Source organism: Diabrotica undecimpunctata, chromosome 5 (assembly GCF_040954645.1).
Source record: "Diabrotica undecimpunctata isolate CICGRU chromosome 5, icDiaUnde3, whole genome shotgun sequence".
Classification (NCBI taxonomy): domain Eukaryota; kingdom Metazoa; phylum Arthropoda; class Insecta; order Coleoptera; family Chrysomelidae; genus Diabrotica; species Diabrotica undecimpunctata.
The window spans coordinates 16,338,336-16,351,400 of record NC_092807.1 but is presented as its reverse complement, the minus strand read 5'-3'; the positions used below and the strand labels follow the sequence as shown (position 1 = coordinate 16,351,400).

Here is a 13,065-nt window from a genome sequence, read left to right as displayed (position 1 = left end):
ACAAAGAATGGATATAGGGAGCAAAGACAAAAAGTAAAGAGGGTGCTGAGAGAAAAGAAGAGAAAACACATAGAAAATAAGCTAAAAGAAATAGAAGAGAATTACAGAAATAAAAAAAATTAAAAAACCTTTATCAAGGTGCTAGAAATGAAAAAAAAAAGGTTTCCAACAAAAACCTATATTCGTTAAAATCAAAGCAGGAAATAATATAAGCGGGGAAGCAGAAATAGTCGAAAGATGGAAAGAGTATTTTGATGAATTACTAAATGGCAATAATAAGTCAAACCAAAGAGAATGTATGGAAGCAGAAGCAAGAATCGAACACTTAGAAGACATAGAAGATAATTCACCCAGCAAAGAACAAATCGAGGAAATAATAAAAAATCTGAAAAACAACAAATCCCCTGGAAGCGATAACATAACAGCAGAGATGATGAAATATGGTGGAAAACTGCTAAATAATTGGATATACAAGATCATAAAGGAGATATGGATAAAAGAACGAATACCAGAAGATTGAAAGGAAGCCATTATTTGCCCATTACACAAAAAAGGAGACAAAACAGAATGCACTAATTACAGAGGAGTAGCGTTACTAAATACCTTATATAAAATCCTATAAAAATCCATAAAAGATATAGAAAAAAAGATAGAAAAAGAAGTTGAAAATATAATAGGCGAATATCAGTACGGATTTAGACGAGGGAGAAGCACAACGGACCAAGTATTCATAATCAGAGAATTACAAGCAGAAAGCTATGAACACAACTTACCAACGATAGCGCTATTCATCGACTTATAGCAAGCATACGATAGAATAAAAAGGAAGGAATTAAAAGAGACCCTTAAGGAACTGGGAGTTAGCAGAAAGTAGCGTAACATGATACATCTTACTTTAGAGAATACAGAAAACAGAGTCAAAGTAAACAATCATGCATCGGACAAATTTATAGTAAACGAAGGATTAAGGCAGGGCGATCCTTTGTCATCATAACTCTTTAATTTATGCCTAGAAAAAATAATGCGAGAAGCAAAAATCAATAGAGAAGGACTCCTTTATCATAAAAGACACCAAGTTTTGGCATTTGCCGCTGATATATTGTTGTTGGCAAGAGGAAAAAAAGAGCTACAGGAGATAGTACAGAGAATAGTAAAAGCAGCAAAGAAAATGGGACTTTACATAAATAAAACTAAAACAAAATGTATGCAGTGGACATATGATCAGTTCAGGGATGGACAAAAGTTTAAAGTAGAAGTAGAAGAAAGATCATCATACGAATTCGAAATGGTAGAAAGATTTACATACCTAGGTACAATAATATCACGTAAAACTAACATTAAAGAAGAAATAGAAGCTAGAATAATGGCAGGCAATAGAAGTGTACATGCTCTTAGTGGAATGTTGAAAAGCAAGTTTTTATCAAGAAAGGCAAAAATACAGTTATACAAAACAACTATACAACCAATAGTAACATACTGCAGTGAGACATGGACAATGACAAAAAATGAACAAAATTTACTGGAGATATGGGAAAGGAAAATCCTGAGGAAGATATATGGAGGAATAAAAAGGGACGGTTACGAATATGTGAATAAATTTTATTAACGACACCAATTTCATAATTCCTATGTTTTCTTATCTCAGGGCTCCTATTTGAATTCAAAAATACCTTTATCTTCAATAGTGTTCAATAAGAAGAGGAGTAAAAGTAATAAATAAAAAAAACTCAAATTTGTGCAATATAATTAAAATATAATAGTAAAATAAACCTTTTAAAACTGTTTATACGACTAATGAAATCGCTTAGAAATAAATGTTCCCCAAATCATATAGCTTTTACATATAAAATTATAATAGGAAAATTAGTACAATCTATTGTCTCGACTCAATAAATTTTTCTCTGCACTTTATGAAAATGCTTCACTTTACTTAACTCTCTATCGAAAAAACTCCTTCCCTGTTTCTGCTTATAAAAACAGTCCTGTCGATCAAAAGAACGTCCTGACTCACGTCTCCTTTTGGGATTGGCCCTATTTGCTTAACTACGAATCTCTTCTCATTTCGTCCGGCAACTCAGCTTTCAAAACTTACTGACACTACTATTTTCACAAAATCTATACTTTTCTTTCAACGTTAAAAAAACACACACACTTGTCGATTTGATCTTTCCTCACTTCCCGTCCAACATCAGATGCTCACTTTTTCTGCTTCAAAAATCATTCTCGTTTCTCAATCCCTTCCATAATTTTCTATTGACCAATCAACATCCTCGACTCAATTCTCCAAACGCCAACACTTTCCAATTCCCATAATTGTGTACAAAAATATAAGACAAAGACTTTCTACTTTCTACTAATACCCTTAATGACTTGTTTCGTGGTAACTGAAATTAATCCTTGAAAAAAATGCAGGTAAATTTGCTTAATTAAATGCAGGTAAATTTTTATTTACTTAAACTAATCTTAAATACCTATCCTAATTTGAAAAGTCCGAAATTTACCGTAAATCTAAGATTGAAAAAGTCTCTTTTCTTCACAAAACAATATAACTTCACAACAAAATAAAATGAAACCGTATATCTAAATATGATGTAACTATAACATGATTTTACAAATTTTTGTGTCGTCTTCTTTTTCTCTATTAATTTTTCTTAAATTGATATCTGCCTCAAAACAATTCCTTAACTAACCTACATGTTTTTATAAACGTTGACGTAGATCAGAATCAGAGAAGAAAGACCCTTTCTAGTGTGTTTATTCCATTTTATCTTTTAATCTTTGGGGCGTGCCAGTAGCAACCCGAACAAGTGTTATTTTATAAGTTGTCTGTGTATTGAAAAACTGCAGGTAATTTTAACAGGTAGAAATGTTATCAAGTTCATATATGACTTTATTAAAAACCAGGTAGCTTTTCGGCACGTGGCACAATTTATTACCGAGAGTGAATGCATTTGACAAGTTTTATGTTAGATTTTTATATAGGATTTATGATAATTATGCATAGCATAATTTAAATGTGGTGTATACATTTTTTACTATTTATATTGTTAATATAAATTAGTAGCGATTTAATAAACCAACAGATACACATATTTTGGTAAATATACCTTCAACAATAAAAAATAAATATAAACATTTTTAAAATAACAGTAATATTGAAACAATATCACCGTCATCACCCAACCTTCTGCTACCGGTCCCAAGCCCGGATAAAGGAGGAGGGGGTCTACAGCCAGGTTCGCACCCTACTGATAGACTTTAAAACCATACAGCTCATAGAAGCAGGATTATGCATCGGAACATGAATGATTTCATTACGATGACTAACGCGAGAAACAGGACAACGAATTTATGGAAAACAAAAAATATACTTCGCATCGAACGCTATAAACACAAAAGAAAAGTCTATAAACCCAAGAGGGCAGGAAATTACAAAAGGAGTTGTAGAACAAAATATAGACATATGTGCATTAAAAGAGACGAAGAATAAAGGAAAGGGTCAAATTATGCTAGATGACGATCTGATGATTTACGGTAGTGTTGCGAAAGAAACCAGAGCCAAAGAAGGAGTCGCCCTAAAGGAGTACACAGAAAATTTTTACTCCAAATTCAAGAATGTAAATATACCTCTGAAAGAATAGTAAGTGTAAAAGTAAAACTGGATGTCAAACCTCTCAATGTGATAGCAATCTATCCACCAGAGAACAACAGAGATAACACAAGGGAAAATTTCTACGAACACCTTCAGACATAACGAAGAAAAGACGAAGAAGCTTTGATTAGGCAAGGTTGGCAACAAGGAAAGCTTTGTTCTCAATGCTAACATTACTTCAAAGATCAAAGGAAGTACAGAAATCAATTGACCTCTACTTTGCAACATGATAGGCTGTTTGAGTATCTAGAAATGATTGGAATAAATAATAGAGATCTGAGACTTTTGGACAATATCTATATTGGAATCAATAAGCTTTTATTCTGGTAGACGGCACAGAAACAGACAAAATTTTCATTCAAAAAGGAAGATGTGTCAGACAAGGTTGTGTGTTATCCCCTAACTTTGTATCCAAAAACGTTTACTCGGAAATAATATTTAACGAAGCCTTGGAAGGCAACGTGTAGTTCGAATTAGGGGAGAAACTATTAACAACATCAGATATGCAGATGACACAGAGATCATGGCTGAAAGTACCGAAGATTTTCAATTTCTTATAGATCGAGTCAATAGAGAATGTAAAATAAGGGACTTCGTATAAATGCATGAAAGGCAAAGTTACTTGTGGTTAATAAACAAGATGTTGGCCCTATGCAACTAATTGTCAACAAGGAGCCGATTGCAAAAGTTAACCATTTTAAATACCTAGGACGTTGGATAGACGAAACACCAAATCCTGATGAAGAGAAGCTTTTATGAAACCTATAATCCAGATCTATACTGTGCAATTCTGAGCTGAAATTACAACTAAGAATCAAGTTCCTAAAATGTTATGTGTATCCTGTATTACTATATAAATGTGAAACCTGGATCATAAAGGTTAACATGATAAACAAATTAGAAGTCTTCGAGATGTGGTCATATTGTAGAATGTTCAAAATATTATGAGCTTAACTCATCGCAAAGATAGAAGTCTCACGGCAAATGTGACTTGACGAAGATGATAAAAAGAGATAATATCACATCTGCAGATACTGGATAGTGCAGTTAATACTCTATGGAAAGATCGACGAAAAAAGAGGAATTAATAGGAAGAAATATGCATCATTTCGAAACCTTCGTCAATGGGCTGGCCTATTAACAGATTAATTTGTTGTTAAATGCCGCGCAACATCGAGAACAATATCGGCAAATAGTCATGGAAGCTACCTACGCCTAATTTGGGCACGATACTCAAAGAAGAAAACAGTTACTGCTAGTTAGGAAGAATAGTATAGTAATGAAACAAACGAAGAATGGTAAGAATGAAAGATTAAGAAAGTAGTTGACGATGTATAGGAATAAATGAAATTTACAATATTATTGGAGATACACAACAAGTTACCAAGAGGTAAACGTAAATGCAGATAGTTACTACAGATTTGAAAACAAGAAAAGGTTTGCATATTTGAGAGTAAATAAAAATAATGGATATGTAGAACAAGAAATAACAACCAAAAGTACAACAAAAGTGAATGAAATTTTATTTAAAATTTAAAAAGTATTCGACACAGTTAATTTGGTGTGCAAAAGAGTTTGCAGTTAATTAAGTAATCTGTCCCTTAATGCATTAATTACATTACAAAAAATGTTTCCTTTTCGTTTACTAAAGAATCTAAAGTTTATCAAGACATATTAGCGAATAAGCTGACACACTTCGTGTACATCTGATTATTAAACAACTGCGTCGTTATTTTTACGAAAATTCACGCTGTTAATTCCATGAGGTCAGAATCGTCCACGCTTTGATTGTGTCTAATTTGACAATTACAGAATATTTTTTATTAACTAGACTTACCTTAAAAGGAGCATTCGGGACGTACAGCGGTGGATCTTTGGCGCTGCCGGCCAACTTCTCGTTCGTAGGAGGGATCCCATCGTCCATATCACAAACACTGAATCTTCCCACGATCCCGTCCGCCGGCTTGGGATCGTACCCAACGGGCTGTCCCACACAAAACCCTTTGGCTTTCACCCAAAATCGAAACTTACTGTTATCGGCACTTACGATTTCCTCGCCCCGTAAAGTACGTAAGATACGAGCGTATTTTTTGAGAGTTATAGTTTTTGTTTTAGCGAGATCTCCATACGTTTGGATGACCCATGGTTGATAGTTGGCTAACATGTCTTCTTTGTTGTCGATATTTGATCGCGTACGATTTTCATTGTTGTTTTGTTCTGATTTGGTGGCCTTGATGGGCGGTTTTTTCTTCGAATTCTTTTTTGGTGGTTTCTGGATCACGTTTGCGATGTCTGCCATTTTGGTTTTGATAAGATCTCTTTTTATTGCAATTTACTCTGACACATCTGTAGTAATTCCAATAAGTTCCTAAAAATAAAAATATAAATCGAATAATACAATAATTTTATTTTAGATAAAAATATTAATACTATAGTACATTTGTAAATTATTGAGAGCACCAATTTTATTGCACGTGAGATAAAACCCATTATAACATCATAAAACAGTAACGGAGATTTTCTTAAGTAAAATATTCTGCATTGTTCTGAAAACATTTGGGTTTTACCTACAAGTTTTAAATATACCAATTTATTTAGATTCTTGTCTTATATTTTGTAGTCATTTTAATCAACAAATGATATAAGTACCTAATCTCTACAGGTACAAAAGATGTACAATTTCCAAAAAGAAGAACGTCAATTTATAAGCCCTCAACTTTCTTAGAAAGGATTAAAATGTCCAAGCGGCAGAACGTGTTTTGCAGATTGTAAATCTTTTTAGTTAAGATTAACAGGTTGTATTTGTAAAGTCCTGTGATTATAGTACGTAGAATTGTTAGTTCTATAATAAAAAGCGATATTGCGGAGCGGAGTTGGAGAAGCAATTATTTATAGAGTTTTAAAGTAACACGTCAACAGGAAGAAAACCCATTCATATAGGCGATATTGCGAAATAATCGATTCGAAGAAAAGTTCATTCATTTTATTTACAAAAAAAGATTACCTACTAGTTTGGATAAACTTTTAGTAGACGTTAGAGGAAGGGGAGGCACAAGTGGACAGTTGATTTTTTTCCGTCTAGATTTCTTTTCGAGTGGTTCTTACTCACTCTCCTAGGTGGCACTGGTGATATAGTTCTATGCCAAGAAATAAATTCAATGTCAGTTGTCATTTGTTTGTGCCACGAGGTTATGTTACTTTTGCCGCGTAAAAGTAAATAAACAGATTTTTAGAGATTGTAATATTATTTAGTGACATTCTGTGTTTCCTTGTAAAGTGCATCGTATTTTGAATATTGTCATATTTGATATCAGGTAAGTTTTTACAGTTTTGTTCTAGTCATAACCTAAAAACAGATTTCCGGTACTTTTGAAAAACTATGCATCAGGGGCAGATGTGGATACCATACAGGGGAACAAGTGGATAGTGTCCACTTGTACCCCATAGGTTCTTTCAAAACAAAACAAGCTAAAATATCTTTTTTTACCTTACAGTTCGAAATAATGGTGAGAATCTACATCAGAAAAACTGATTGAAGTAATATTCCTGAAAACATAGTAGTTCAGACCATTTGCGATATAAACAATGATAACGGGTCAATCAGAAACGTAGCAGGGAGATATAGATTGAAGAAGTCCATGTTATTTTAAAGATTAAAAAACTGAATCAAAAAAATATAAATGATACAGAAATATCCGAAGTAAAGTTTTCATCAAAATATACAATACAACAGATTTTTTTAAATGAAGAAGAAGACAGTCTAGTAAATTATATTCTTCAATCTTCGAAGTTACAGTATGGATTAACCTACTTTCAAATTCGAACATATGAGTATGCTCTGAAGCTTGAAAAAAATGCGCCAAAGTCATGGTCGGAAAAACATTTTGCTGGAATTCAGTAGTTTCCAGTTTGTGACGCTCCATGAAAGGTTTCATGGAGCGTCACAATAATTTATTATTGCGAAAACCGTAGTCTACGAGTCAAGCCAGAAACATCAGTTTTAATAAAGTTAACGTACGACATGTTTTTTGACAACCTAAAGACTGTTTACAAAACGTACAAATTTACTAATGATAGAATCGTGAACATAGATGAAAGCGGAGTGAACACTGTTCTGCAAATGCCAACAGTGATCGCAAATAAGTGCAGTAAGCAAGTGGAACAAGCATTTGGAGCATAGGGAGGTGAATAAATGACGTTTGTTGGAATAATCATTGCCAATGGAAATGCTATTCCACCTGTTTATATCTTCCCACGAGTGCGATTTAAAGAGTCATTCCTGACTGGAGCTCCAGAAGGCAGCATTGGTATTGCTTCTCCAAGTGGTTGGATGGTCAACGAGGGATTCCTCGAAGTTGTAAAGCCTATTAAAAAAACATGCATGCTTCTAAGGAAAACGTTGCGATAATACTTTTGATTAACCATAATACACATGTATAGTTAGATGTTATATTGTATAGTAAAAATGGTTTAGTACTCTTAGCGTTTCCTTCACACACAATACACCGTTTGCAGCCTCTAGATGTGTGTTTATTTGGCCCTTTTAAGGGTCGTTGTCTACACATCCGGGAAAAGCTATAAAAGAAAAGCTATAATTTACCACGTTGCACATCTAACAGCGCCATCCTTTGACGAAGCATTCAATAGGAAAACATTAGTTTTTGGGGTTTGAAACACTGGTTGCTATCCCTTTAATAAAAATATTTTTTCTTAAAAGATTTCGTAGAAGCTGATGTTACGGTAAGTCGGTGATGTATCGCAGCGAGATACCACAACTGATAATTGTCTAAATTGCAGTACACTCTTCAATTCCGAAATGCCTTCTACATCGTCATCGGCAAATGTTCAACCACAAGTCAACAATAATTGTCAACCTTTTTTTAATTACCGAAAAACAAAGTTTCAAAATTGTAATTATTTCCAATGTAAAACTTACTCCGGAACAAATTCTTCCTCACCCAAAGGCCGTGAGAATAAGTTCTAAGAAAAGAAGAAAGAAAAAAAATTCAACCAACCTAACCGCTACAACAGAAAAAAAATAGATTTGAAAATTAAAATATTAGAAAAGGAGGAAAAAGAGAAACGGACTCAGGAAAGAAAGAAAAGCAATATAGAAAAAAAAAATTCAAATCCCATATTCGCAAAGTTTTTGATAAGGAGACATCAGAAAGCGAAATTAAGAATTATTTCGAAGAATCAGATGATAGTCTTATGGAAGTTGAGACTAAAGGTGGTAAAGATTTTGGATTGGATCTTACGAAAGGGGACTTTGTTCTCATTAAATTTGCTACAAAAAAAAACACTCAAATTATTTGTTGGTCAGATCGAAAACGAACTGGAAGAGTCAGAATTTTAATATTTTTTTTTAAATGATGCCGCGACAAGATTTTGCATTTCCAGATCAGAAGGATGAGAGTCATATTTCTGCAAACGATATTATGAGAAAATTGCCAGCTCCTGAAAAAAAAAAATTGAGACAGCAAGATCCAGCTTCTTTTTTAGATTTTCCGTTAATTTTCATGGGTATATACCCATTAATAATATATAAGAGATAATTGATAATAATTCATTCCATAAAAAAATGGTAAATAAATATTAAAAATTGCACAAATTTTTTTTTTTGATGAAAAATTTTTGTTTTGACGAAATGCCTCTGAAGATGCTCTAGGATCGAAAGTACTTGGGCAAGATTTAATAAAAACTGTGCTCGATATCTGCCTTTTATTTGATTAAAGTATATTGATAAAGTGTTTGGACTACAAAGAAAGTGTGTTCGTATTATTTTTGTGTTCGGTTATAGAGCAGACTGTAGAAACTCCTTTGGAGACTTTAAAATTTTAACTTTGCTTTGTGCATATATTATGCAGTGTCTGTTAGACATTGAACAAAATCTTAGCCAATGCAATGAGCATGTAGATTTATACAATTATCACACTAGAAACACCAGTAATCTTTTACCAGAATTTAGGCGCCTTAAGAGATCCAGAAATGGTTCAAGATATTTAGTTATTCAGTTTTATAAAATAACGCCAGTTAGAATAAAAGCTCTGAATTTTTAACAATTTACAGCAAAAATTAAGAGATACATTGTAGTGAATGCCTTTTTTTTTATATGAGGAGTATTTTTCTTAAAATTTTAATCTGTTACGACTGTTATCTTGTCTATTATCTTTGTTAATATACTCAGTTTTATGTTTTATATTTGAATTTCTCGACTAAACATATTGACTATTAACTGATTTATTTATATTTATGTTTATATTTGACTTATTGAGTACTTTTGTATTATTATTACCAATAAACTATACAGTGTGTCAGTTTTAAAACTTACATCTCACGAACAAAAGCTGATATCGAAAAATGCTTGAAACCGTTTCTAGGATAGTAAGAAACTAAAATGACATCTCACCCCCATCAACCCCCTAGGCCGCACCCACCAGAACCAAATAAGTTTAAATTGCAAACCCCTACTTATGATATATCTTTGAAAAGACTATAAAAAATGATATCCAATGGTATAAATAATAATTATACAGGGTGAAACAATAATTGTGAAACTTTGGCTTGAATGGAAAATTTAATGAGGTTTTTGTTGAACTGCAAATTTGCTAGTAAATGTTCAAAGTGGGTTCTGTTGTTTTGTAAACAATAATACAGCCTAGTTTCAAGTTCTGCACGAACTTTGGCAAATGTTGTTCTAGTAATAGCGCGACTTGCGTAATTCTTTCTCGCAATTTCCCAAGTGACGCAGGTTGAGTTTTATAAACAACTGACATGAGGTAACCCCAGAGAAAAAAGTCAGGTGGCGGTAAGTCTGGTGACTTCGGTGGTCACTCAATAGGACCTCTCCTGTCAATCCAATTTGTTCGGATAATTAGTATCCAGCCAGTGCCTAACTGGAGGTGTTCCATCTTGTTAGAAGTGCAGCAAATCTTCGTCTAGAGCTAGGTTGCCTTGATCGTCCTTTTGGTTCTCTAATTCATGCACAATTAAAGGTTCGATGGTGTTTTACAGCATATCGAGATAAATGTCGCTACTTAAATTGCCTGGTATGATCAAGAGGCCAATTATAGCATCGCCTAACATTCCTGACCAAACATTCAGTTTTTCAGGATACTGAGTGTGACCTTCCTTGAATCGATGAGGGTTTGCATCACTCCAGTAACAACTGTTTTGTTTATTTACATTATCATTTAGCATAAAAATACATTCATCAGTGAACCATATATTTTTTAACATTCTTGGTTCAACGCGAATTCTTTCAGTCATGAGTTCACAAAAAATCAATTCGTCGGTCTGGATCATCATCGCTTAGTTCTTGAAGAATTTGTGTTTTGGAGGGGTGAAACTTATGTAATTTCAACACCTTTCTAAGCGACTCATGTGAAAGTCCTGTCATTGCAGATACTTGGCGTGTTGGTGCGGTAGGCTCTATTGCAAATATGAAAATGATCTCCACACGTTCAGGTTTACTGTAAACCATTGTGACAACTACTGCTGAATGACAGTACCGATCGTACAACTGATGAAAACTTGACATGACATTTAAAATGAAATGACATTTAAAATTATTGAATCTAACAGAACTAAAAAAACAGATGTTTTCAACCTGTTTTGCCAAAACGGCAAATAAGTTTTTATTTAACAAAAAAATAATCCGAAGGGCACTTATTAAAAATAATAGTCCGGGAGATAGCATTACAAAAACAAAAATCATAGTAAGCCGGCTTATATTAACACCCTGTATAATTATTAAGCAATAATTATACAAGGTAATTAATAGAATCAACAGAAACCTCATTAAATTTTCCATTTAAGCCAAAGTTTCACAATGCTTCACTCTGTGTATTGCTTCACCCTGTATAATTATTATTCATACCATTTAATAGCATTTTTTAGAGTATTTTCAATGATGTATCACAAGTAGGGGTTTGCAATTTAAATTTTTTCGGTTGTGGTGTGTGGAGCTTAGGGGGTGAGATCTCTTTGGTGTTATTTTAGTTCTCCCTTACTATCCTAGAAATGTTTTCAAGCATTTTTCGATATCAGTTTCTATATCTTTTGTTCGTGAGATATAGCCCATTGTAAGTTTTAAAATTGACACACTATATATCTACCTTTAGTGACAAAGGTTTACATTATATCGTTGACATTATGATAACCAATTTGCTAAAACAGGCAGAGTACCACAAAAAGAAGAATAAGGTGCAATAAGTTATTACAAAAACACTGACATGAACAAGGATGTATATAACATTGCTTAACCATAGTCATTGGTGTCTGGCTTATGCTGATGATATGGTACGGTCGGCTAGAACTCTGGAAAAATTGGTCAGGGTTAAAAATTGACGAAAGTAATGGCTTATAGATGTAGTTACAAAACAAACATTTTAAGTTGAAATATACACTCTATAAAATAACGAATAATACACTATATTCTATGGTTGCAAAGCATATTTCATGATCAGCAATAACTAAGAAAGAATAGGAAAAACTTTACGTTTAAAAACTAAACTTAAAAAAATTTACGGTGGAAGAAAAACAATACACAAATTAAAAAGATTGCAAGATATAAAGAGACCCAAGAATAAATAACATAGGCAATAGAAAAGCAAATAGGAATTAAATTCATAGTATTTAAAACACTGGAGTAAAAAATACAATTCAGTAGACCAAGAAGTAATCGTAGGTAAGCAGCTAGCTACCCAAGGTGTCAAAGACGTAAAAATAAAAGGTTTACGAAGGCAATCTAAAGAAAAAAACGAAAATAAACACATAGTTATAGGTATAAATGGTCTACAAACGGTTTGTGTATGCTATAAAATTACTTGTTATTTTTTATAAATATTGATAATGTATTAAAATCAGAACTTCAAGTAGGCAATATACAAATGACGTTAGTATCTACATTTTCAGCTCAATTACCTTTCCAAACCACAGTCCTGTTAAAAAACTTCACAATAAAACAAACCACCAAATAAAAAACTTCACAAAACTCAGTTCCACATGTAGTTTCAAACGTTTGCGAGTCACTATGGCAACGACCAATTGCACGCCGGCTAGATCGGAAAAAAATAGGAAAGCGCAGCACGCGCCTCCGCTTCGAGTCGCGGAAAGTGAGACAGAATACAAAAAGCCGCGTTATGTGTGAGTGAGTAACTGAGGAGCTCGTCCCGCAACCGAACTCTGAAGTGGTGCGTTCGCAAAATGATGCGACGGGCTTCACGGGACCCTTTCGTATGGGTGAGTCGCCCCTCTCGCGCCCCCTCTCGCCGCGGCGGCCTTATGCGCCTCTCGCATCGCGGTAGCCGTGGAGAGAACGGCCCGTAAGGGGATCCGCCGATTGAAAGCGGAGGCGCCGACAATCAAGTCGCGCTGTGGACGAAATAGTGCGGTTAATTCGACATTAAACA

The 13,065-nt window shown here is 33.7% G+C and overlaps 1 protein-coding gene across 2 annotated transcripts in view; it reads right to left on the bottom strand.

Annotated features, from left to right (window-relative positions):
* The window catches only part of LOC140441117 (nucleolar protein 4), a 553,801-nt gene extending 540,958 nt beyond the window's left edge, over positions 1-12,843 (bottom strand). For both annotated transcript variants that reach the window (XM_072531571.1, XM_072531572.1), the window contains exons 1-2: positions 12,578-12,843; positions 5,490-6,020 (exon numbers count right to left, since the gene is read on the bottom strand). In XM_072531571.1, the coding sequence (XP_072387672.1) occupies positions 5,490-5,951 (462 nt within the window). In that variant the 5' untranslated portion in view covers positions 5,952-6,020; positions 12,578-12,843. The remainder of the gene's footprint in view (positions 1-5,489; positions 6,021-12,577) is intronic.
* Between the last annotated feature and the right edge of the window lie 222 nt (positions 12,844-13,065).